At 51.0% G+C, this 23,198-nt stretch overlaps 1 protein-coding gene across 3 annotated transcripts; it reads left to right on the forward strand.

Annotated features, from left to right (window-relative positions):
* Positions 1-102: 102 nt before the first annotated feature.
* On the forward strand, positions 103-22,960 carry RBCK1 (RANBP2-type and C3HC4-type zinc finger containing 1). Of its 3 annotated transcripts, XM_031004811.3 has the most exons (12): positions 103-857; positions 1,950-2,094; positions 9,583-9,676; positions 9,789-9,987; positions 11,407-11,528; positions 11,618-11,791; positions 12,815-12,975; positions 14,080-14,191; positions 19,253-19,432; positions 20,425-20,523; positions 20,885-21,028; positions 22,286-22,960. In XM_031004811.3, the coding sequence occupies exons 1-12, from the start codon at positions 836-838 to the stop codon at positions 22,364-22,366; spliced, it is 1,533 nt and encodes a 510-aa protein (XP_030860671.1). In that variant the 5' UTR covers positions 103-835; the 3' UTR covers positions 22,367-22,960. The 3 variants fall into 3 exon arrangements, with proteins under 3 accessions (XP_030860671.1, XP_030860672.2, XP_055228347.1); XM_031004812.3 differs by lacking the exon at positions 1,950-2,094 and having other exon boundaries at positions 122-857; XM_055372372.1 differs by lacking the exons at positions 103-857; positions 1,950-2,094; positions 9,583-9,676; positions 12,815-12,975.
* The last annotated feature ends 238 nt before the right edge of the window (positions 22,961-23,198 follow it).

The following is a 23,198-nucleotide window of genomic DNA, read 5'->3' on the forward strand; positions in this document are numbered from 1 at the left end:
CCGCCCCCGCCCACCCCGCCTCTCGGCCCCGGGCCCCGCCCACCCCCGCCCCCGCCCCCGCCCACCCCGCCTCTCGGCCCCGGGCCCCGCCCACCCCCGCCCCCGGCCCCGGGCCCCGCCCACCCCGCCTCGCGGCCCAGCTCCTTCCCGCGGCTCTGCGATGCGGCCCGCAGGGTGACCCCGGGCGGGAGTCCGGGGATCCGCAATCAGCCCCGGAGGACGGGGTGGGGTCGCCCCAAACAGGAGCGCCGGGACCGCTGGGACCCCGCACTCGGCGTCCGCCGCCGCCGGGTAGCCGGGCAGTGGAGGTCCCGGATGAGGCGACAATTTTTTTCCGGCCCCCCCCTCCCAGTCCCGCCCCACTTCCGGGGCCGCCACTTTCACTTTCTCTTCCGCCGAAGCCGCTCCCCTTGCGAAGAACTGGGGCCTCCCGGGAGGAGAGAGGGCTTTGCCTTGAAACCCGGGACGCCAGGGGCGCTCCCGCAAGTGGGGGTCCTCCGGGACTTGGAACGCCCCGGCTGGGTGGTGTCCGGGCGTCCTTTCCCCGCTTCTTCCCACCTCGGCTGGTCCCGTTTCCTCCTGCGCCCAGTGCGGACCTGTCTCGGCGCCCGCTGCCCTCTCACCGCCCCACGCAGGATCCCGGCCTGGTCACCGGGCAGTGTGATGCTTCCCGACTGCCGCGGGGACAGCGAGGCACACACAGGGCTTGGGCCGCGCCGGAGGCCACACGGCCTGGCTGAGTTGCTCCTGGTCTCCCGCCTCTCCCAGGCGACCCGGAGGTAGCATTTCCCAGGAGGCACGGTCCCCCCCAGGGGGATGGGCACAGCCACGCCAGATGGACGAGAAGACCAAGAAAGGTGGGCACAGGCTGGAGGTGGCTGGGGAACTTCCGGTGGGAAGTGGGCCCCGCAGGACCTGGCCTTGCCTCTGCCCAGAAGGGCCTTGGAGAGGGGGCTTTAGCCTGCCCTCCCTCTACCCTCCTCCCCATCAGTTTCCTCCTTTGGTACCTGCTGGCTTCCAGAGCCATCTTGGGGCCCTGAGAACTCCTTGGGCTGGCTCTGTGCTGAGATGGGGCTAGGGGACTCGCAGAGGACACAGGGCATTGAACTTGGAGACCTCCTGGGCTGGTGGGAGACAGACGTCAGTTGACCCGAGAAGCAGGGGTACTTGCCTCTTCTCTTGTCCCCTGCACCTAGGGTTGTAGAACGGAAGTCAGTCACTGCCTTGCTGGAAACCCTCCCATGCCCCCCTCCAAACAAAACCCAGAGCCCCTGGGTGGCCCACAGGATATCTGTCCTCAGTCACCCCGCCATGCTCACTCTACTGGAGCCCCACTGGCTTCCTTCGGTTCTCATCCAACCATTTTTTGGCCAAGGCCCTTACTCTTCCTTCCACCTGGACCACTCTTCCCCACTGGAGCTTGGCACGTGCAGCTTCTCCTTCAGGTCTTAGCTTCAGTGTCACCCCCTCCCAGAGGCCTCCCCTGGTCTCCTTAACCTGTTTATTTCCCTGCCAGCAAGGATCGCAATCTGACTTTTTTTTTTTTTTCTTGTTAAACTTGTTCATTGTCTCCCCACTGGGCAGGGAGATCCATAAGGAGAGGGGCCCTGTTTATAAATCCCTGTGGGATTCCAGTTCCTGGGACAGTGGGTGGCACACAGTAGGAGCTCAATAACTGCTTGTTGGATAAATGAATAGAAATACGAGGGACCCTGGGAATGGGAAGGACAAACAACCAAATGAGCCTAGTGTGAGGAGGAGTGGGGAATATTAGAGAACCCCTCCCGGAGAAAGGGACTTTTAGTCTGGGTGCTGAAGGATATGTAGGAGTTCACCAGGAAGACAGAGAAAGCAGCACACACAAAGGATCGCCTCCTTTCCTACCCCATTACGCCCAGCTCCTGAAAATAAACCCTGTGCTAACTGGCTCCTGCTGTGCTGGCTTTCAGCAGAGGAAATGGCCCTGAGCCTCACCCGAGCAGTGGCGGGCGGGGATGAACAGGTGGCAATGAAGTGTGCCATCTGGCTGGCAGAGCAACGGGTGCCCCTGAGTGTGCAGCTGAAGCCTGAGGTCTCCCCAACGCAGGACATCAGGTGAGGAGTGCATGGCTGGCCTGAACCCAAGGGACAGCAGGACAGGATATTCTTGCCTGTAGAACAGTTCTTCCTAATGGCACATTCTGGCTTCAGGAGGCCTGGCTTCTAACCCTAGTTATGTCATTAATCAACTGTGAAATACAGAGCAGGTCACTTCACCTCTCAGTGTGTCCTCATTTTAAAAATCAGACCGTAACAGTAGCTATCTCATAGGGTTGTTAGGAGGTGTACTGTATTAGGATGTTAGGCCTTATACAACAGAAGAAAACGGAACAGTGACGTAAACAAATTCGATGGCAGGGAGTCCAGATAGGGAGGTTCTGCTCCCGACAGTCCTCAGAGGCTCATATTGCTTCTCTCACTATTCTGCCATTCATTCCCAGATTCCTCATGGTGCAAAATGGCCATTCCAGCTCCATCCAGCCATCACATCACAGGAGGAAGGGAAGAAAGACACCCTCCACACTCCTCTAAAGAGCATAGCTCAAAAATTGTACACACTTCTTCCGTTAATTCCTGTGGACCAGAACTGATTCCCACAGCTACAGTTCAGCTTGAGGGGAGACTGTATAGCCAAGATATTCAGCTAGAATTCAGGGGTTCGCTTGGTAAGGGAAGGGAAGAGAATGGATACTGTCGGTCTGTGCTCCAGGAGACTTAAACTCAATGCTGAAACACTTTGCACAATGCCTGGCATGTGTTATGCACTCAGTAAACATTAGTGTCTATCGTTCTTTTTTGACTGCTTTTTCATTACTGGATAGTAAGGCAATAGTTTTATGGTTTCTGATTTTTGGTTCTCTTGGTGGGTCCCATTTGGTTTTTCTTAAAACAGTTTTATTTATTTATTTATCCTTACAGTTCAACCATTTAAAGTATACAGTTCAATGGCTTTTAGTATATTCGAGGTTGTGCAACCATTGCCACAATCAATTTTAGAACATTTTCATCATCCTGTAAAGAAACCTGGTACTCATTAGCAGTCAGTCCCCATCTCTCTACCTTTTCCCTAACTCCCCAACCTTAGGCAACCACTAATCTACTTTTTATCTCTAGGGATCTACCTTCTGGAAATTTCATATAAGTTGAATCATGCAATATGTGGCCTTTTGTATCTGGCTTCTTTCACTTAGGATCATGTTTTCTAGATTCATCCATGTTGTAGCATGTCTAACAACTTCATTCCCCCTTTTTTTTTTTTTGACATGGGGTCTCTTGTCTAGGTTGAAGTGCAGTGGTGCCATCATCGCTCACTACAGCGTCAACTTCCTGGATTCAGGCAGTCCTCCTGCCTTGGCCTCCCAGGTAGCTGGGACTACTGGCATGTACCACCACACCCGGCTGATTTTTTTTTTCTTTGAGATGGAGTCTCACTCTGTCCCCCAGGCTGGAGTGCAGTGGCGTGATCTCGGCTCACTGCAAGCTCCACCTCTCAGGTTCATGCCATTCTCCTGCCTCAGCCTCCCGAGTAGCTGGGACTACAGGCGCCCGCCACCACGCCCAGCTAATTTTTTGTATTTTTAGTAGAGACGGGGTTTCACCGTGTTAACCAGGATGGTCTCCATCTCCTGACCTCGTGATCCGCCCGCCTCTGCCTCCCAATGTGCTGGGATTACAGGCGTGAGCCACCGCACCCAGCCACACCTGGCTAATTTTTAAAAAATCTGTAGACATAAGGTCTTGCTTTGTTGCCTGGGCTGGTCTTGAACTTCTGGCTTAAGCAGTCTTCCCACCTCAGCCTCTCAAAGTGCTGGGATTACAGGTGTGAGCCACCATGCCCAGCCAGAACTTTATTCCTTTTTATTGCCAAATAATAATCTATTGTATGGACATATCTCATTATCTTTACTCATTAAATCAGTTGATGGACATTTGGGTGTTTCTATTTTTTGGCTATTATAAACAATGCTGCCGTGAACATTTGTGTCCAACTTTTTGTGTGGACACGTTTTCATTTCTCTTGGATACACACTAGCAGTGGAATTCCTGGGTCATATGGTAACTCTATGTTTAACCTTTTGAAGAAATGCCAGACAGTTTTCCAAAGTGGCTGCACCATTTTACATTCCCACCAGCATATATGAGGGTTCTAGTTTCTCCACATCGTCTCTAATACTTGTTGTTGTTTATCTTTTTGATTATAGCCATCCTAGTAAGTTTGAAGAGGTATCTCACTGTGGTTTTGATTTGCAATTTCCTAACCATTTGATGACAAATGATGTTAAGCATCTTTTCATGCACATATTTTCTTTGGAGGTTTGCCTATTCAGGTCTTTTGCCCATTTTAAAATGGGTTTATCTTTTTTTTTTTTTGAGATGGAGTCTCGCTCTGTCGCCCAAGCAGGAGTGCAATGGTGCAGTCTCGGCTCACTGCAACCTCTGCCTCCCAGGTTCAAGTGATTCTCCTGCCCCAGCCTCCTGAGTAGCTGGATTACAGGTGCCCACCACTACACTGGCTGATTTTTGTATTTTTAGGAGAGACGGGTCTTACCATGTTGGCCAGGCTGGTCTTGAACTCCTGACCTCAGGTGATCCACCCACCTTGGCCTTTCCAAAGTGTTGGGATTACAGGCATGAGCCACTGCACCCGGCTGTGTTTATGTTTTTATTATTGAGTTGTAGGAGTACTTTATTCATTTTAGATAGAAGTGTCTTATCAGCTACATGATTTGCAAAAATTTTCTCTCATTCTGTGGATTGTCTTCTCACTTTGTTGATGGTATCCTTTGAAGCACAAAAGTTTTACATTTTGATGATGTCCAGTTAGTCTATGTTTTATTTTGTTGTTTGTGCTTTTGGTGTCATATCTAAGAAATCATTGCCTCATCCAAGGTCATGAAGATTTACCTCTATATTTTCTTCTAAAGATTTTATGGTTTTAGCTCTTACATTTAGGTCTTTGGTCCATTTTGATTTTTTATATAAGGTGTGAGGTAAGGGTCCAACTTCATTCTTTTGCACGTGGATATTGAGTTGTGCCGGCACTATTTGTTAAGGCTGTTTTCCTCTGTTTAATCATCTTAACCCTTTTTGGAAATTAATTGACCATAAATGTGAGTGCTTATTTCTGGACTCTCATTTCTATACCATTGAACTATAATATATATCTGCCCTTACGCCAGTACCACACTAATTACTATAGCTTCATAGTATTTGAAATCAGGAAATACAAGTTCTCCAACTTTTGTTCTTTTTCAATACTGTTTTGGTTATTGGAAGTCTCTTGAATTTCCATATAAATTTTACAATCAGCTTGTCTGTTTCTGCAAAAAAAAAAAAAAAAAAAAAAAACTGGGGATTTTGGTAGGGATTTCATTGAATCTGTAGATCATTGGCCACTTGATTTTAAACAAAATATTGAGATATCTACTTCTTGAAATGATTGCTTGAGACAGTACCTGTGTACTCCTTGCTATGAAAAATGAGGAAGTTAACATACTCATCTTCCACCTTTCCTTTTCCTTACTTTTTTTGTTGAAGTATCATTGTGGACACCTTCCCAGTTGACTTCCACTTGATCCCCTGAATTAACTAACTGGCACTGGCGTTTCCTTTGTAAAATGTACAGTGTCAGCCACCATCTTGCTACTAAAGTGTGGCCTGTGGACCACAACATGGGGGGAATCTCAGGTCCCACCTCAGACTTGCTGGATCGGAACCTGAGTTTTGAGAGGCTCTGGGCAACTGGCACCTCTCAGACCTGCTGTTGGGTTCTCATCGATGGACCCGATGCTTCCTAGCAAATGATACCTGTTGTATGTGTTATTGGTAATAACATAGTTTACTTAGCTATTACATTAATTAATAAAACATGAGCGCTGAAAGAGTTGTTTCTGTGAAAATAAGCTGATTGCTTTAAAAAGATAAGAGACAAATCACCAAAAAAAAAAAAAAAAAAAAGATTAACACTTTTGGGTGAGACAGTAGTAAGGAAATACAGTAAAAATCCAGAAAGGCTCTGTGCTCTGATGCTTCAGGAGTGTGTCTAAGTTCTTGCTCACTTTAAAGAAGCTGCTACTAGAAATTATAGATCATGATTATCGATGTGGTTCATACAAAAAAAAAAAAAAGAAAAATCCCTGGGAAACTCCAATGAGCAGGTATAAACTCACGCTGGGCATGGTGGCTCAGCACTTTGGGAGGCTCAGGCAGGAGAATGGCTTGAACTCGAGTTTAAGACCAGCCTGGGCAACACAGTGAGACCTTGTCTCTGCAAAAAATAAAAAAATTAGCCAGGCTGGGTGGCACACACCTGTAGTCCCAGCTATTTGAGAGGCTGAGACGAGAGGATTACTAGACCCTGGGTGGTTGAGGTTGCAGTAAGCCGTGATCATGCCCGAGTGACAAGGTGAAACCCTGTCTCAAAGAAAGAAAGAGAGAAAAGCCATTGGCTGTACACCTAGAGACTGGCCAGTGAATATGCATTTATAGTATGTAAGTTAAAATTAAGTGTTTAAGCTTTGTCTGCAGCTGTTTTTGTGATTCTCTGCTGTTCACCAGCGATCCTGATGTCACATTGGATGAGAGAGCTCCAGCTGTATTTTTTTGTTGATAGTGTTAAGATTATAGCTTTAAAAAATTTTGTTTTCTAACATAATTAAGGCCTTTATGCTTTGCCTCTAGGTTGATTCTAAAAGTGTAACACTACTAGAAAGGATTTATAGTATTTTGATTATGGAAATATTATTCACTATAGAATAACTAGTGCAGTTGAAACCATATGCACTTTTATGTTTCAAAACCCTTATTGCTGGAAGAACATTTTGGGGTTAAGATCCAGTCCTTTTCATTTTTTACTTTTCTTCTATTCTCCTGTATCAGACTCATCTATTTTTGTTTTTCAAGAACTTTTCACGTGGAAAATGTGGTAAACTTTTAGAGTCTTTGCATGTTTAAAAATTTCTATATTTTGCTCTGTCAATTCATTGATAGTTGACTGGGTATTCAAATTGTTTACCTGAAGAATTTTGAGAGCATTTTCTGGACTGCTTTTAAATAAATTTCAGATATTATTTTATCCTTAAATACTTTAGTATGTGTCTTCAAAAAATTAGGACTTGGCGGGGCACGGTGGATGATGCTTGTAATCCTAGCACTTTGGGAGGCTGAGGCAGGTGGACTGCTTGAACCCATGAGTTCAAAACCAGCCTGGGCAACATAGTGAAACCTTGTCTCTACAAAACATTAGCTAGGCATGGTGGTGCGCCCATCTAGTCCCAGCTACCCAGGAGGCTGAGGTGGGAGGGTCACCTCAGTCCAGGAGATTGAAGCTGCAGTGAGCCAAGATCATGCCACTACACTCCATCCTGGGTGACAGAAGTGGGACCCTGTCTCAAAAAAAACAAAAACAAACAAACAAAACCCCTCAATACTGTTATCACACCTTAGAAAAGGAATAAGAATTCCTTAAAATCTGCTAATGCCCTGTTTATATTCAAATTTTCCTATTTCATTAGTGCTTTTTACAATTGGTTTCTTCAAATCAGGAGCCAAACAAGATCTACATATAGCATTTCTTAATATGTCTTAAGTCCCTTTTATTCTCCTCTATTTTTATGCCACTAGTTTTTTTTTAAGAAACCTGGTCTTTTGACCTCTAGAATTTTCCCCATATTCTGGATCTATCCATTACCTCTTCATGGTATGTATTAGACCACTCTAGCATTGCTACAAAGAAATATCTGAGACTGGGTAATTTGTAAAGAAAAGAGGTTTAATTGACTCAGTTCTGCAGGTGGTATAGGAAGCATGGTCCTGACATTTGCTTGGCTTCTGGGGAGGCCTCAGTGAGCTTTTACTGAAGCGGGAGCAGGCACTTCACATGGTGAGAGAGGGAGCAAGAGAGAGAGTTGGTGGGGAGGTGCCACACTTTACAACAGCCAGATCTCACGAGGACTCACTATGGCGAGAAGTCACTACAGTGAGCGCAGCACCAGGCGGTGAGGGAGCTGCCCCTATGACCCAAACACCTCCCACCAGGCCTCACCTTCAACACTGAGGATTACAGTTCAAGATAAGATTTGGGCAGGGACAAATACCCAGACTATCATGGTGTCATTTACTATCTCCCGTTTTTCCTGTAACTGGTAGTTAGAGATAAAGTTTCAGTTAGTCAGCAGTCACTTTTTTTTTTTTTTTTTGAGGCAGAGTTTCACTCTGTTGCCCAGGCTAGAGTGCAGTGGCGCGATCTTGGCTCACTGCACGCTCCGCCTCCCAGGTCCACGCCATTCTCCTGCCTCAATCTCCTGAGTAGCTGGGACTACAGGCACCCGCCACCGTGCCCGGCTAATTTTTTTTTTGTATTTTTAGTAGAGACGGGGTTTCACCGTGTTAGCCAGGATGGTCTCGATCTCCTGACCTCATGATCCACCCACCTTGGCCTCCCAAAGTGCTGGGATTCAGCAGTCACTTTTAATGTGCAGGAACTCTTCCTCATTTTTTGGTTGCTTCATGCCTTTTCTTGCTTTCTGAATGCAGTGTTTTCCCAAATCTCTCTGAAGGTACTAGTTAGACTTCACTGTTGCTTATTGTTCCATACCCTAAATGATCTCTGTTTCCTTTGGGGTCGGTTCTGTTTTTTCATCTTTTCATGCTTTTGGTTTTCCAAACATGTTGGAGGATCCTCAAGAAAGTTAAAACCACTTTCTCTGGAATAATACCATGTGGATTTAAATCCTGCCTCTGGCTGAACACAGTGGCTTACTCCTGTAATCCCACTTCGGGAGGCCAAGGCAGGAGGATCACTTGAGGCCAAGAGTTCAAGACCAGCTTTGGCAACATAGTGAGACCCTGTCTCTACAAAAACTTAAAAAATTAGCCAGGCATGGTGGCATGAGCCTGTGGTCCCAGCTACTTGGGAGGCTGAGATGGGAAGATCCCTTGAGCCCAGGAGGTTGATACTGCAGTGAGCCAAGGTAGCACTACTGCACTCCAGCCTGGGCCACAGAAAGAGAGCCTGTGTCTTAAAATTAAATCAAGACATACAAATGAATCCTGCCTCTAACAGTTATTAGTTGCTTAGTTTGGCAGAGTCACTGGAACCCATCTGTGCCTCACATTTTTATCTATAAAACAGGGATACGGCAGTACCTGTCTGATGGGTTCATTGAGAGGATTAAATGAGTTAATACACATGAAGTGCATTGAATAGCCTTAGCACGTAGTTAACAACAACTTTTGGTGGTTTGACTAAGGAGCAGGGGAGAGAAGACAGAAGAGGTTGGAGAGGCCAGGGAGGCGCCAGGTCATGGAGGCCCTCGTGTGCTGCCATGAGTTGATTCTAAGAGTAGCATGGAGCCATTGGAGGGGCCTAACTGGTGGGTTCTAATAAAGGAAGAAGCATGGGTGGGGCCTACCCCAGACTGGGGGGTGTGTGTGTGTGTGCATGGCCATGTGCCTGTGTGCAAATATGTACATGTCTGTAGCCGGTGGCTGAGGCTGGACCCCTGGCCAGAGCCCATGCTGAGCCCCTGCTGTTCTCTGCAGGCTGTGGGTAAGCGTGGAGGATGCTCAGATGCACACCGTCACCATCTGGCTCACAGTGCGCCCTGATATGACAGTGGCGTCTCTCAAGGACATGGTGAGTGAGGAGGCTGAGGGCGACACTGGGGTGAAGGCTCTCCCTTTCACTCCTGCTTCCTCTCTCTCCTCTGGCCCTCCCTTCCCACTCTCCCTCTCTTTGCCCCCACCAGGTTTTTCTGGACTATGGCTTCCCACCAGTCTTGCAGCAGTGGGTGATTGGGCAGCGGCTGGCACGAGACCAGGAGACCCTGCACTCCCATGGGGTGCGGCAGAATGGGGACAGTGCCTACCTCTATCTGCTGTCAGCCCGCAACACCTCCCTCAACCCTCAGGAGCTGCAGCGGGAGCGGCAGCTGCGGATGCTGGAAGGTGAGGCTCTGCCCTGAGCACCGCAGCACCCAGCGGGGGCCCTGGACTCGCTTGAGGGCATAGGGCAAGCAGGGGCAGAGCCCCTGGGTTTTTAGTCAGGGACTCACCCAGAGGACCCTGTCCAAGTGGGGGAGAGAGGACCTAAGACACATGGGAGGGAGCATTTCAGGGACCCATCGTGAGAACAGCCGGCATGGGGAGGGTGGACTCCGTCCAGGCTCTGGCATTCCCAGCTGTGTGACCTTGGGCAAGGTTGCTCCTATCTGCTGCCCAGTTTGCTAAAATCATAAATTGGGTATGACAGTGATGGTGATAACTAGTGTTTATTCTTAATTTTTAACTTCTGAAATGTTTCAGACCTACAGAAAAGTTGCTAAATTTTACAAAGTAGTATATAAAGAATTCCCGTGTACCTTTCATGTGGGTTTTACCACATGTGCTTTCTTTTTTTTTTTTTTTGAGACGGAGTCTTGCTTTGTCGCCCAGGCTGGAGTGCAGTGGCGCGATCTCGGCTCACTGCAAGCTCCGCCTCCCGGGTTCACGCCATTCTCCTGCCTCAGCCTCTGGAGTAGCTGGGACTACAGGCGCCCGCCACCACGCCCGACTAATTTTTTATATTTTTAGTAGAGACGGGGTTTCACCGTGTTAGCCAGGATGGTCTCGATCTCCTGACTTTGTGATCCGCCCGCCTCTGCCTCCCAATGTGCTGGGATCACAGGCGTGAGCCACCGCGCCCAACCCACATTTGCTTTCTTTTATCATTCTCTTTCTATATAAAATTATTTTTTTTCTGAACCATTTTGAGAGTAAGTTGCAGACATGATGTCTCTTTCCCCTAAATAATTCAGTGTGCATTTCCTTGAAAAGAAAGGTCCTTTTCTTACATTACTAGGTATAACAATCCAACTCAGGAAACTAATGCTGATACAGTACTGGTATCCAGTCTACAGATCTTACTCAGATTTTACCAGTTGTCCCACTATTGTCATTTATAGCAAAAGACTTGGCATTCTGCTGTCATGTCTCAGTCCCTTTCAAAGAGTCCAGGCCAGTTTCTTTTTTTTGGCGGGGGTTGGGGGCTGATGTTTCCTCCGGAATGGATCAAGTCACTGTTTTGGCAGGACCGCCTCAGCGGTGCTCTTGGGTCCCTCTTGGTGCATCCTTCAGGAGGCCCAGAAGGGCTGGTGTTATGCTGGACTTTGAAGCTCAAAGGACATAGAAGCATTTATCGGTGGAATAGGGACCCTGACCCTGGGGGAGCCAGGATGCCCACTTGGCCAGATGGAAGCTGGAGGTACCCCCAGGGAGGAGGGAGAGGATAGGGGGAGGGTCTGCCTGGCTGGCTCAGGGAGACCCACCCCCATGGGTGTGGACCAAGTGGGCCGCGAGGAACCACCACCCTTTAACCCTCCTCCACAGATCTGGGCTTCAAGGACCTCACGCTGCAGCCGCGGGGCCCTCTGGAGCCAGGCCCCCCAAAGCCCGGGGTCCCCCAGGAACCCGGACGGGGGCAGCCAGATGCAGTGCCTGAGCCCCCACCGGTAAGCTGTCCTTGGCCTCAGTATCCTCTTCTGTGCCCCTCCCTTGCCTCACCCTGCCCAGTCGGGCTCACAGCACCCTCTGCTCCCAGGTGGGCTGGCAGTGCCCCGGGTGCACCTTCATCAACAAGCCCACGCGGCCTGGCTGTGAGATGTGCTGCCGGGCGCGCCCCGAGGCCTACCAGGTCCCCGCCTCATACCAGCCCGACGAGGAGGAGCGAGCGCGCCTGGCGGGCGAGGAGGAGGCGCTGCGTCAGTACCAGCAGGTGGGCGCGGAAGTCCCTGGACAGACACCTGCAGACCGCACGGGGGAGGTGTAGGCCAGGAAGGGAGACACCTGCGCATTGCCGCTCCTCTCCGTTACTGCCTTGCCCCTCCCAACCATGCTGCTGGCAGTGACCCTGCACCTGGCTGTGACCTGCCCTCTCTCAAAGGTCACCCTGTGGCTGAGACCCGCCCCCTGGCTGTGGCGCACATCCAGGTTCACATGCCCCACTCCCACGTGGGCTGTGGCTCCATCCCCAGCTTTGACACACCACACGAGTATGGCTGGCTATGACCCCAGCACCCTAGCCATGACCGCACCTCAGCTCGGACCTCACCCCCACCTGTCTGTGACCCAACCCTGCTCCACCTCGCCGTGACCTCACCCTGGACTCTCCTACTCCTGACCTCTTCCCTCTCGGGCTGGGCCCACCCCTGACTTCCTGAGAGCCTGGCCTGGCCCCTCGCTGCCCCCTGGGGGGCTGACCCCCGACCCCGGTCCTACGCCTTAGCCCTACCCCGCCCCCATCGTGACACACGCACTAATGACACAGACATTGATCCCCGAGTGCTCCCCATTCTGATTTCACCCCTGGCCCCACCTGCATTCCCCTTGGCCCCGGTGCTGCCCCTGGCCACCCCACTCCTGTTCCCGTCTCAGCTCCCCGGCTTCGTCACTTCCCCACCCCTGACCTGGAGGTGGTGAGTCAGGTGACTCACCACTCAGACCCCGGCCCCCTTCCTTACCTTGCTGCCATTGCTCTCTCTCCTGGCGCCTTCCCTGGCTACCTGGCCGGCCTCCCCTCCCTTGGCTTCCCCACCTCCACCTGGCCTCACTCCCAGCCCCGCCCCTCCCAACCTGCCTGCTCCTGCCCATCCCCCACCCCCCCATCCCTACTGGCTCCCGGCTTTGCCTGTTGCTGGTCTGACCCAGCCCTGACCACGCCCCCTGGCCCTTCCCCCTTCGCGGTCTGACCCGCCCCCGAGGCCCTGACCCGCCCCGTGGCCCCGCCCCGTGTGCCCAGCGGAAGCAGCAGCAGCAGGAGGGGAACTACCTGCAGCACGTCCAGCTGGACCAGAGGAGCCTGGTGCTGAACACCGAGCCCGCCGAGTGCCCCGTGTGCTACTCGGTGCTGGCGCCCGGCGAGGCCGTGGTGCTGCGTGAGTGTCTGCACACCTTCTGCAGGTGCGGCCCCCAGTCCCACCCCCGGCAATGCAGCTTTATCAAAGCCGCCAGTTACGCAGGGCTGGACGTGGGTGGGGCCCTGTGCTCTGATACCTCATTGGACGCCCGCGAAAACCTACGAGGTAGGCTCCGTCTCCCCATTTTGCAATGAGGAACCCGAGGGAAAGAGAGGCCCAGCACCTTACCCAAGGCCACACGGCTCATAAGAGAAGCAGCCTAGACGTGAACGCAGGCGTGGGTGGAGACTCCAGAGCCTCCCTTCCCCTCTACCTTTCACCGCCCGGGCTCCTGCAGCCACGCTGCTCTCAGCCTCGCTGTGGGCATCTGCCAGTTTCTGAGTCTCCTGTCATGGCCCTTCCACCCCTGAATGTGGGGAACACAGACCCACGCACCACAGCGGACCCTTGTGGAGCAGCCCCTGGGTGACAGGCTCCGTGCCTGCCTCCTGCAGCTTACATTCCAGCAGAGAGGCTGATGAGAATCGGATAATCACTGGTTGATGTCCTTGTGAATTGTGTCAAATGCTACATACAGTACATTAAGAGACAACAGGAGTCCTTCCCAGAGAGGGTGGTCTGGAAGCTTCCAAGGAGGTAGCCCCAGAGCAGGGACCGGAAGGCCTGCTGTAGGTGTGGGGTGTGGGCCTGGCCTGTTGGAGGAGACTGAGGAGGTCTCTTGGTGGCTGGAGCAGAGGGATGAAGGGGGTGATCAGAGCAGGATAGAGAGGTGTTGGGTCCGTGAGCAGCAGTGAGGAGTTGGGATTTGTTCTGGGTGGGATGGGGGTCACTGGGGAGACATGGCTGCTGTTCTGAGATAGACTTTAGGGGCCAGATGGATGCAGGGAGCCCAGCGAGGAGGCTCCTGGAGTCACCCAGGTGGGGGATGTGGGGCCTGGACCAGAGAATCAGAGCGGCAGTATGGAGACAGGGTGGAGGCCTTGGTGATGGGTTGGTGAGAGGGATGGGAAGGAAGGAGATATTGAGGAGAAGTCCACCTGGGGTGACTGAGTGAGGCCTCTGGGGTCAGGCCTTGCCATGTGAGGGGTGGAGTCCCCAGTGAAGGGGGTTCCTATGATCCTAACTCTTTTCCCCTCCCCTCCCCTAGGGAGTGCCTGCAGGGCACCATCCGCAACAGCCAGGAGGCAGAGGTCTCCTGCCCCTTCATTGACAACACCTACTCGTGCTCGGGCAAGCTGCTGGAGAGGGAGATCAAGGCGGTAAGGCCTCAGGGTGGGAGACATACCCCAAGTCCTAAGGAACTGGGCCCTGAGCAGGCAGCAGACATCTTTCTTTTCTTTCTTTTTTTTTTTTTGGAGATGGGGTCTCACTATGTTGTCCAAGCTGGTCTCAAACTCCTGGGCTTAAGCGATCATTCATCTTCAGCCCCCCTGACATTTTTCAAGAGCTTTGTCCATGTGGGGTATTGAGACCCCAAGCAGAAAAAGAATTGAGGGGAGTAGCTAGTCAAGAAACCACATCTATGAAGGAAGGACAGCAGAGTTGTTAAGAGTCAGGGACTCGGCTGGGCGTGGCAGCTCACACCTGTAATCCCAGCACTTTGGGAGGATGAAGTGGGCAGATGGCTTGAACCTATGAGTTCCAGACCAACCTGGGCAACATGGCAAAAAATATTCAAAAAACAGCCAGGCGTGGGGGCATGCGCCTGTAGTCCTAGCTACTTGGGTGGGGTCTGGGATGAGTGGGCTGAGGTGGGAGGATTGCTTGAGCCTAGGAAGTCAAGGTTGCAGTGAGCTGTGATTGTGCCACTGCACTCCAGCCTGGGCAACAGAGTGAGACCTTGCCTCAAAAAAAGAAAAAAAAAATTAGTCGGGGAACTCTGGAGCCTGGTGGCCTGGGTGTGTGACCACAAGTCAGATATTGAACCTCTCTATGCCTCTATCTCATCTCTGTTAGAGTCAGAGTTGCAGCTTCTATTTCCAGGATTGCAAAGATTACAGTAGAGGATATGTGTATAGAATTTAGAGTAGTACATCCAGGCGCAGTGGCTCATTCCTGTAATCCCAGCGCTTTGGGAGGCCAAGGCGGGCGGATCACCTGAGGTCAGGAATTCGAGATCAGCCTGACTAACATGGAGAAACCCCATCTCTACTAAAAATAGAAAATTAGCCGGGTGTGGTGGCGCATGCCTGTAATCCCAGCTACTCAGGAGGCTGAGGCAGGGGAATCGCTTGAACCCGGGAGGCAGAGGTTGTGGTGAACAGAGATCACGCCATTGCACTCCAGCCTGGGCAACCAGAGCGAAACTCCGTCTGAAAAAATATATATACATATTTAGAGTAGTGCTTGTCACATAGTAAGCCTTTGTTGTTGTTAGCGCTTACTGTGTAACAAATCACTGCAGGCTCAAAACAACAGTCATTTATTCAGCTCATAAATCTGCAAGTTAGGACAGTTGGCCCTCTGTATCTGTGGGTACCACACTGGAGAATTCAGCAACAGTGGATAGAACATATTCTTAAAAAAACAAAAAAAAATACAATAAAAAACAAATTTAAAAAACAATACAGCATAAACTATTTGTATAACATTTATGTTATATTAGGTATTATAAATAATCTACAGATGATTTAAAGTGTATGGGAGGATGTTGGTAGGTTGTATGCAAATACTGCACCATTTTATATAAGGGGTTTGAGCATCCATGGATTTGGGCATCTGCAGGGATCTTGGAACCAATTCTCTCTGGATACCGAGGGATGACTATAATTTGGGTTGGACTTACCCGGATGGTTCTTCTGGTCTGGGCAGGGCCTCGCTGATTTCACCTGGGCCTGGCTGGTGGGTCAGCCGCAGTGGCCTGGTTTATAATGGTCTCATCTGTGATGACTGGGATGACTGGGGCCTCCTTCCACTTCAGTGTCTCACCCACCAGCAGGCTGCCCGGGCCTTCTCATGTCATGGTGGTCTCGAGGTTCCAAGAGCAGCCATGGGGAGCCCCAGTGCATGTGTACTTTCTAAGTCTGCTCGTTTCTCACTTGACACTGTCCCATTGGCCAAAGCAAGTCCCATGCTCAAGCACAGAGTCCATTGGGAAGGGACCACCCAAAAGTGTGGAATCGGGGAGACAGAAACAAATTGGAGTCACCACTCCGCCAGTCTGTCACAGCGTTACGTGTGTCTGCGTACGTGTGTGCTTGCCGCTGGCGCTCTTCATGAATTCGTTAGCAGGTTCTCTGCCTGGCTGCTGGTGATCTCGAGCAGGTTGTTTCCCTTCTGTGGGACTCCATTTCCTCATCTGAAAAGTGGACAGTTGGGCTTGATTCATGGTTTTCAAACTGCTGGGAAATGACCTTCCCAGACTTGGGCACTGTGGGTTCCCAGGCCAAAACATGGCAGCCGAGGCCCAAATGGGAGACCCCCACAAAACACATACACCAGACATCCTCTTTATTTCTGTCCCCCCTGCCTCTCTCCTATGCCCCTATTTCTCCTGAGAATGCTCCCAACTTCACCAAGTGTTTGTGGAGCCCAAGAGGTTCTGCCCCTGGGAAAAAGGGGGAGACAGAAGAGGTAGAACTTTGGGAGTTCACAGCTCTGATATCAGGAGCAGCCCCATTTTTCTCTGTTGTCTCTGGGTGGTTGCTGAGGCTCCTTCGCTCTGGCCTGGAGAAACCTCATGACCAGTCATTCCATATGTCCTCAGCACCCATAGCCATTTGCTTAGAGGTTTCCCTGTGCAGTCCACCCCAGCCAAGGGGCATTATGCTGGGGGCCAGGTTCATGCCAAAGGGCTGCATGAACTTCCCTGGAGCCCACTGGAGTTGATGTGAGTCTCAGAAAATGGTCAAGTGTGACAGAGAGAAGGAGGCAGGGATCAGCCAAGTAATGTAGTGGAGGTTGTTTTTACAAAAACAGAAAAATATGCCTCACCACATAGAACCAGAGCAGAAATCAGAGAGAAAATCACCCACAAACCCAGGAAATCCTCCAATTGCATTTTATCCTATTTCCTTCAGTATCTCTGGGCAAATTTTTTTTTTTTTTTTTCCTTTTTGAGATGAAGTCTCACTCTGTCATCCAGGCTGGAGTGCAATGGCGCGATCTCAGCCCACTGCAAGCTCCGCCTCCCGGGTTCACGCCATTCTCCTGCCTCAGCCTCCTAAGTAGCTGGGATTACAGGCGCACACCGCCATGCCCAGCTAATTTTTGTATTTTCAGTACAGACGAGTTTTCACCATGTTGGCCAGGCTGGTCTTGAACTCCTGACCTCAGGTGATCCACCCACCTCGGCCTCCCAAAGTGCTAGGATTACAGGCATGAGCCACCGTGCCCAGCCAGATATGAATTTTTAAGTCAACTTTACTTAAGTATACTTTGCACACAATAAAATGTACTCATTGTAAGTATGCAGTCAGGTAAATTTTAACAAATGTAACTCTCGTAACCACCAACCACTGTTACATATAACATAGGCATTTCTGCCTCATTGTAACCAGCATGGATACAATAGCTTTAGCTTTTGTTATTTTGCTATAGAATTTTTCTGAAGATTATTACAAATCTCAATAGCACATATACTGTTTATACCTCTTAGTTCTAGTTTCTCAGTTTGTAATACTCCTTCAAGGAATGTTTTGCATGGTGTATTTTTTTTTTTTTTTTTTTTTTTTTTTTTGAGACGAAGTCTCACTCTGTTGCCTAAGTTGGAGTACATTGGTGTGATCTCGGCTCACTGCAACCTCCACCTCCCGGGTTCAAACGATTCTCCTGCCTCAGCCTCCCGAGTAGCTGGGACTACAGGCAGATGCCACCACGCCCAGCTAATTTTTGTATTTTTAGTAGAGATGGGGTTTCACTATGTTGGCCAAGCTAGTCTTGAACTCCCGACCTCGTGATGCGCCCGCCTCGGCCTCCCAGAGTGTTCAGATTACAGGCGTGATCCATCGTTCCTGGCTGGTGCATCTTATATATTATTTCCTTGGGATAAAGTTAAAGAAGTGGGATGGGTACCAAAGGGTCAGAAAAGTTTGGGATGGTTGAAACGTTATTGCCACATTGCTTTCTCAGTGCTATGTACTAGCTTACTAGTTTGTTTAATTTTTATTTTTTATTTTTGCGGGTACATAGTTGGTGTATATATTTCTGGGGTACATGAAATACTTTGATACAGGCATGCAATGCGTAATAATCACATCATGGAGAATGGGGAATCCATCCCCTCAAGCATTTATCCTTTGTGTTACAGACAATCCAGTTAACCTCTCTTAGTTATTAAAAATGTACAATTAAATTATTGACTACAGTCTGTTGTGCTATCAAATACTAGGTCTTACTCTATTTTTTTGTACCAATTTACCATCCCCACTCCCCTGCCACGCCCCACTACCCTTTGCAGCCTCTGGTAAGCATCCTTTTACTGTCTGTCCTCATTAGTTCAGTTGTTTTGATTTTTAGCACCTGCAAATAAGTGAGAACATGTAATGTTTGTCTGTCTGTGCCTGGCTTATTTCATTTAACATAATGACCTCCAGTTCTTCCATGTTGCTGTAAATGACAGGATTGCATTCTTTTTTGTGGCCGAATAGTACTCCATTGTATATATGTGCCACGTTTTCTTTATAGGATACTAGTTTAATCATGTCTTTCCCAACATTGCTTATTATTTATGTTCTTTTCTTTATTGTGAGAAAATAGACATAACATTTACCATTTTAACCAGTTTTTAGTGTACAGTTCAGTGGCATTACGTACATTCACACTGTTGTGCAACCATCACCACCATCCACCTCCAGAACTTTTAGAAATTCCCCCCACTTTCTTTCACTTTCTTTTTACTTTTCTTTTCCTTTTAGCTAGGATTTCATTCTGTCACCCAGGTTGGAGTGCAGTGCATCAGTCACGGCTCACTGCAGCCTTGACCTTCTGGGCTCAAGCGATCCTCACAACCCAGCCTCCCAAGTAGCTGGGACTACAGGTGTGAGCACCACACCTGGTTATTTTATTTTTTTAAAAATTTTTTGGTAGAGATGAGGTCTCACTGTATTTCTCAGGCTGGTCTGAAACTCTTGGCCTCAAGGAATCCTCCTGCCTTGACTGACCTCCCAAAGTGCTGGGATTACAGGTGTAAGCCACCACACCTGGCCTAAAATCCACTCTTTGAATGGAGTTTTTCAACACTATGAGGATTACATGAAGAAAAGAGCCCGGGGCTGGGTTGGAGTTTCTGGGCTGGGGGCTTTCTGGAGGGTATTGAGTGGTCAAGGGTCATATGTCAGGTGTTCTGAATCCTGAGCAGCAAGGACATGGTGTGTTGGCAGCTCCTGACCCCTGAGGATTACCAGCGATTTCTAGACCTGGGCATCTCCATTGCTGAAAACCGCAGTGCCTTCAGCTACCATTGCAAGACCCCAGATTGCAAGGGATGGTGCTTCTTTGAGGATGATGTCAATGAGTTCACCTGCCCTGTGTGTTTCCACGTCAACTGCCTGCTCTGCAAGGTGGGGCAGGGACTCACCCCCCCTAGTCACTGTCATCTTGCCTGGAGCTCACCACACTGCAGTGCTTGTTCTCCTGGGAAGGGAGCTGTGACACTGGCCTGCTGGTCATGACTTAGAGCTGCATGTCAGTGGGAGAGTGTGGCTTGAGCCTGAACCGAGCCCTGGCCCCACAGACGGAGTCCCAGCCCCAGCCCCAGATGGAGCCTCAAACCTAGGCAGCCCTGGTTCACAATGGAGCCCTGACCCTGGGCCAGTCTGACCCCAGTCACAGACTGAATCCCAGTCCCACAGTGAGCCCTGATCCCATCCAAGTCCATAGACTTGGCCTCTGACCAAACCTGACCCTGCACTTGTCAGTTAAGGTGGTCCCATATTCAGCTCAGACCCTGAACCGAGCTCTGACCCTGGCTTCTGTCTGAATCTGTGACAGACTAAGGCCTGACCCTGGCCCTATACCACGTCTCCACCCGTGTCCTCAACTGAGTGCTGACCCCAAACCTAGACAGCCCTACCTGATCCTTCCCCCAGGCCTGTCCCCGCCGCTTCATCTCAAAAGTTGAAGGTGAGGAGCCGGTAAACAGGTCTGGAGCCTGGTCTCAGACTCAGCCTGAGCAAGCTCAGTCTGGGGTCATTGGGCCTGTAACCCCGGGCAGGCCCTTGGCAGGGATGCAGGGTCTCACCCTAGGGGTATAAGGGATTTCTGTGCCCATCAGAACTTAAATAAGCTGGGTGTGGCCGCACCTGTCAGTGGTCCCAGCTACTCAGGAGGCTGAGGTATATTTTGCTGTTAGCATATGTGATGACCTTGACTTCACCTCCCTGGCGCCAATATCCTCTTCTGTAAAATGGCTTGTGCATCACAAAGTGAGGTCCTGCCAGTGACTACAGCTAGAGGCATTAAGTGCCTTTGTGGCCTCCTGCCCTGCACCTCACCTCTCCCAGCTTCTTAACCCCGAGGAACCTTCTTACCTTGAGTCCCTCACCCGCTACAGGCCATCCATGAGCAGATGAACTGCAAGGAGTATCAGGAGGACCTGGCCCTGCGGGCTCAGAACGATGTGGCTGCCCGGCAGACGACAGAGATGCTGAAGGTGAGGCTGGGACAGGGCCGAGGCCTAGGGATTTTAAGTTCTGGGATCCAGGTGGGGGCTGGGGGCTTCTCAGTAAGGGCTGTGCTCACACATCCCTGGAGGCTCTGACCTCCCTTCTGGCTGTCACTCCCATCCGGAGGTGGGACTTAGGCCGAATGGTCATGTCAGGAAGAGCGTCTGGGTGGAGGGTGGAGACCACAGGAATGAAGAGGGGGTTGCTGGATGGAGCCTGGCCTGGCAGAGCCACACAGGAGAGACTCCACAGCTCTAGAGGGTCACCAGCTTCTCCCTGCCATGGGGAGGGGCCAGGCTGGGTGACTGCCCCAGCCCCGCCCCAAGGCCAGCCCCTGCCCCGCTCCAGGTGATGCTGCAGCAGGGCGAGGCCATGCGCTGCCCTCAGTGTCAGATCGTGGTGCAGAAGAAGGACGGCTGCGACTGGATCCGCTGCACCGTCTGCCACACCGAGATCTGCTGGGTCACCAAGGGCCCACGCTGGGGCCCTGGGGTGAGTCTTTGCTCGTGGTGGTGTGGAGAGGGTGCCCTTGTGGGGTTTGCCTTAGAGGAGGGCTGGGAAGACTACAGCCCATGGGCCATATCCAACCCAGCACCTGAATTTGTACAGCTCCCGAGGTAAGAATTTTTTTTTTTTTTTTTTTTTGAAGCGGAGTTTCACTCTTGTTGCCCAGGCTGGAGTGCAATAGCGCAACCTCAGCTCACTGCAACCTCTGCCTTCCGGGTTCAAGCAATTCTCCTGCCTCAGCCTCCCAAGTAGCTGGGATTACAGGCATGCGCCACCACGCCCGGCTAATTTTGTATTTTTAGGAGAGACGGGGTTTCTCCATGTTGGTCAGGCTGGTCTCAAATTCCCAACCGCAGGTGATCCACCTGCCTCGGCCTGCCAAAGTGCTAGGATTACAGGCGTGAGCCACCGTGCCGCAAGAATGTTCTTTACATCTTTAAATGGTTGAAAAAATACCAAAAGATGACTGTTTTGTGACGTGAAAATTACATGAAATCCACGTTTCAGTGTCCGTAGGTAAAGTGCTTTGGAGCACAGCCGTGTTCATTCATTCACATGTTGGCTGTGGTTGCTTTTACACTAGAGGCAGAGGCCGTATGGCTGCCCGGCCCAAAATGACTGGCCCTTTGCAGAAAAGGTTTGCCCACCCCTGCCCTAGAGGACAGCAAGTAAAGGTTCGATCTGGAGTCGGAGGTGGATTGGCCCCTGGCTCTGGCACATACTGACTGTGTGATTAGGCTGCCTGCCACTCACCTCTGTCAGCCCCATTTCCTCTGTGAAATGGAGATGATAGCTGGGCTTATCTCAGGCTTGTTGTCAGAATCAAGTGGGAAAATTGCAAGAGAAGTGCTTAGAGAGCCTGTCACTTGGTGAGCACTCTTGCAGATGGTAGCTGTCGTTATTGGGGGTGTGCTCTGGAACTGGGGGCCTGTTGTTACGTTCAGGTAGACTTTCAGACAGGTGGAGGCAGAGGAAACTGCCCTCTTGCATGCTGGCATGTCTAGAATATGCAGAGTGGTCAGATCCTCTCCTTGGCCTGTTCCCGGATCTAGGCGTGGGTAGACTGAGTGCTGTGGGAGCCCAGAAAAGGCCTCAGTGACTCTCCATCAGGTAGCTGAGGCTGACCAGGCCATTCTTGCAGGAGGACCTGCAGAGGCAAAGGCCCGGGGTGGGAGAGTGCTCGGCTGTGGGGGCAGTCTCTGCACTGCGCTGACATTCTCTTCTCTTCCTCCCATCCTCTAGGGCCCAGGAGACACCAGCGGGGGCTGCCGCTGCAGGGTAAATGGGATTCCTTGCCACCCAAGCTGTCAGAACTGCCACTGAGCTAAAGATGGTGGGGCCACATGCTGACCCAGCCCCACACCCACGTTCTGTTATGGGGCAGGGTTGGGCTCGGGGCTCTGGTTCCAACTTCTGCCTGGGAGGTGCTTTTGTGCAGAGGCCAAGTCCCTGAGCTTCATGGACGGCCTTGCTTGCTGTAGCGTTGTAGGGGCCCTGCCTGCACTGCGGTTGTCCACGGTCACATCTGCCCCAGTGCCTTTGTCCTTCCCTTGGGGCTTGCCGGCCAGACTTCTCTCCCCTGCAGCTCCCGCCTCTGCCTGACCCCAGCCTTAAACATAGCCCCTGGCCAGAGGCCTTGCTGGGTGGAGCCTCTGTGTGACTCCATACTCCTCCCACAACACTCATCTGTCAAACACCAAGCACTCTCAGCCTCCCCGCCTTCAGCTGTCAGCTTTCTGGGGCTAACTTCTCTGCCTTTGTGGTTGGAGGCCTGGGGCCTCTTAGAACTCTTGCTAACCTGTTCAGAGCCAGGAAGGAGACTGCACAGTTTTGAAAGCACAGCCCGTCAGGTCCGGCTCTGCGTCTCCCTCTCTGCAGCCTGTGTAAGCTATTACAATTAAAATGGTTTTCCGGGAAGGGATGAGTGTGATGTCCTTGAGAGGAAGTGAATGTCCTGGCCTGGGACTCTACACACAGGCAGGATCCTGAGGTCTCTGGGAACTGCATCATCAGAAAGTTGACTTGTCAGTCCATCTGTGGTAGAATGAGGCTGTGACTGAGCACTGGGACCTTTCTACCAGACGTGGACCCCATGCCCAGCCTCAGGGGCAAGGATGCTCTTGGGTCACCGTCAGCCAGGACAGGTGGAGTGTGC

This window comes from Gorilla gorilla, chromosome 21 (genome assembly GCF_029281585.2).
Source record: "Gorilla gorilla gorilla isolate KB3781 chromosome 21, NHGRI_mGorGor1-v2.1_pri, whole genome shotgun sequence".
In the NCBI taxonomy this organism is placed as follows: Eukaryota; Metazoa; Chordata; class Mammalia; order Primates; family Hominidae; genus Gorilla; species Gorilla gorilla.

Excerpts from the sequence above, each read along its gene's own strand:
- RBCK1 (XM_031004811.3), top strand. The coding sequence starts at position 836 with ATGGACGAGAAGACCAAGAAAG. Across the intron at positions 2,095-9,582 it reads TCCCCAACGCAGGACATCAG|GCTGTGGGTAAGCGTGGAGG; the intron begins GTGAGGAGTGCA and ends TGTTCTCTGCAG. Across the intron at positions 9,988-11,406 it reads GCAGCTGCGGATGCTGGAAG|ATCTGGGCTTCAAGGACCTC; the intron begins GTGAGGCTCTGC and ends CCTCCTCCACAG.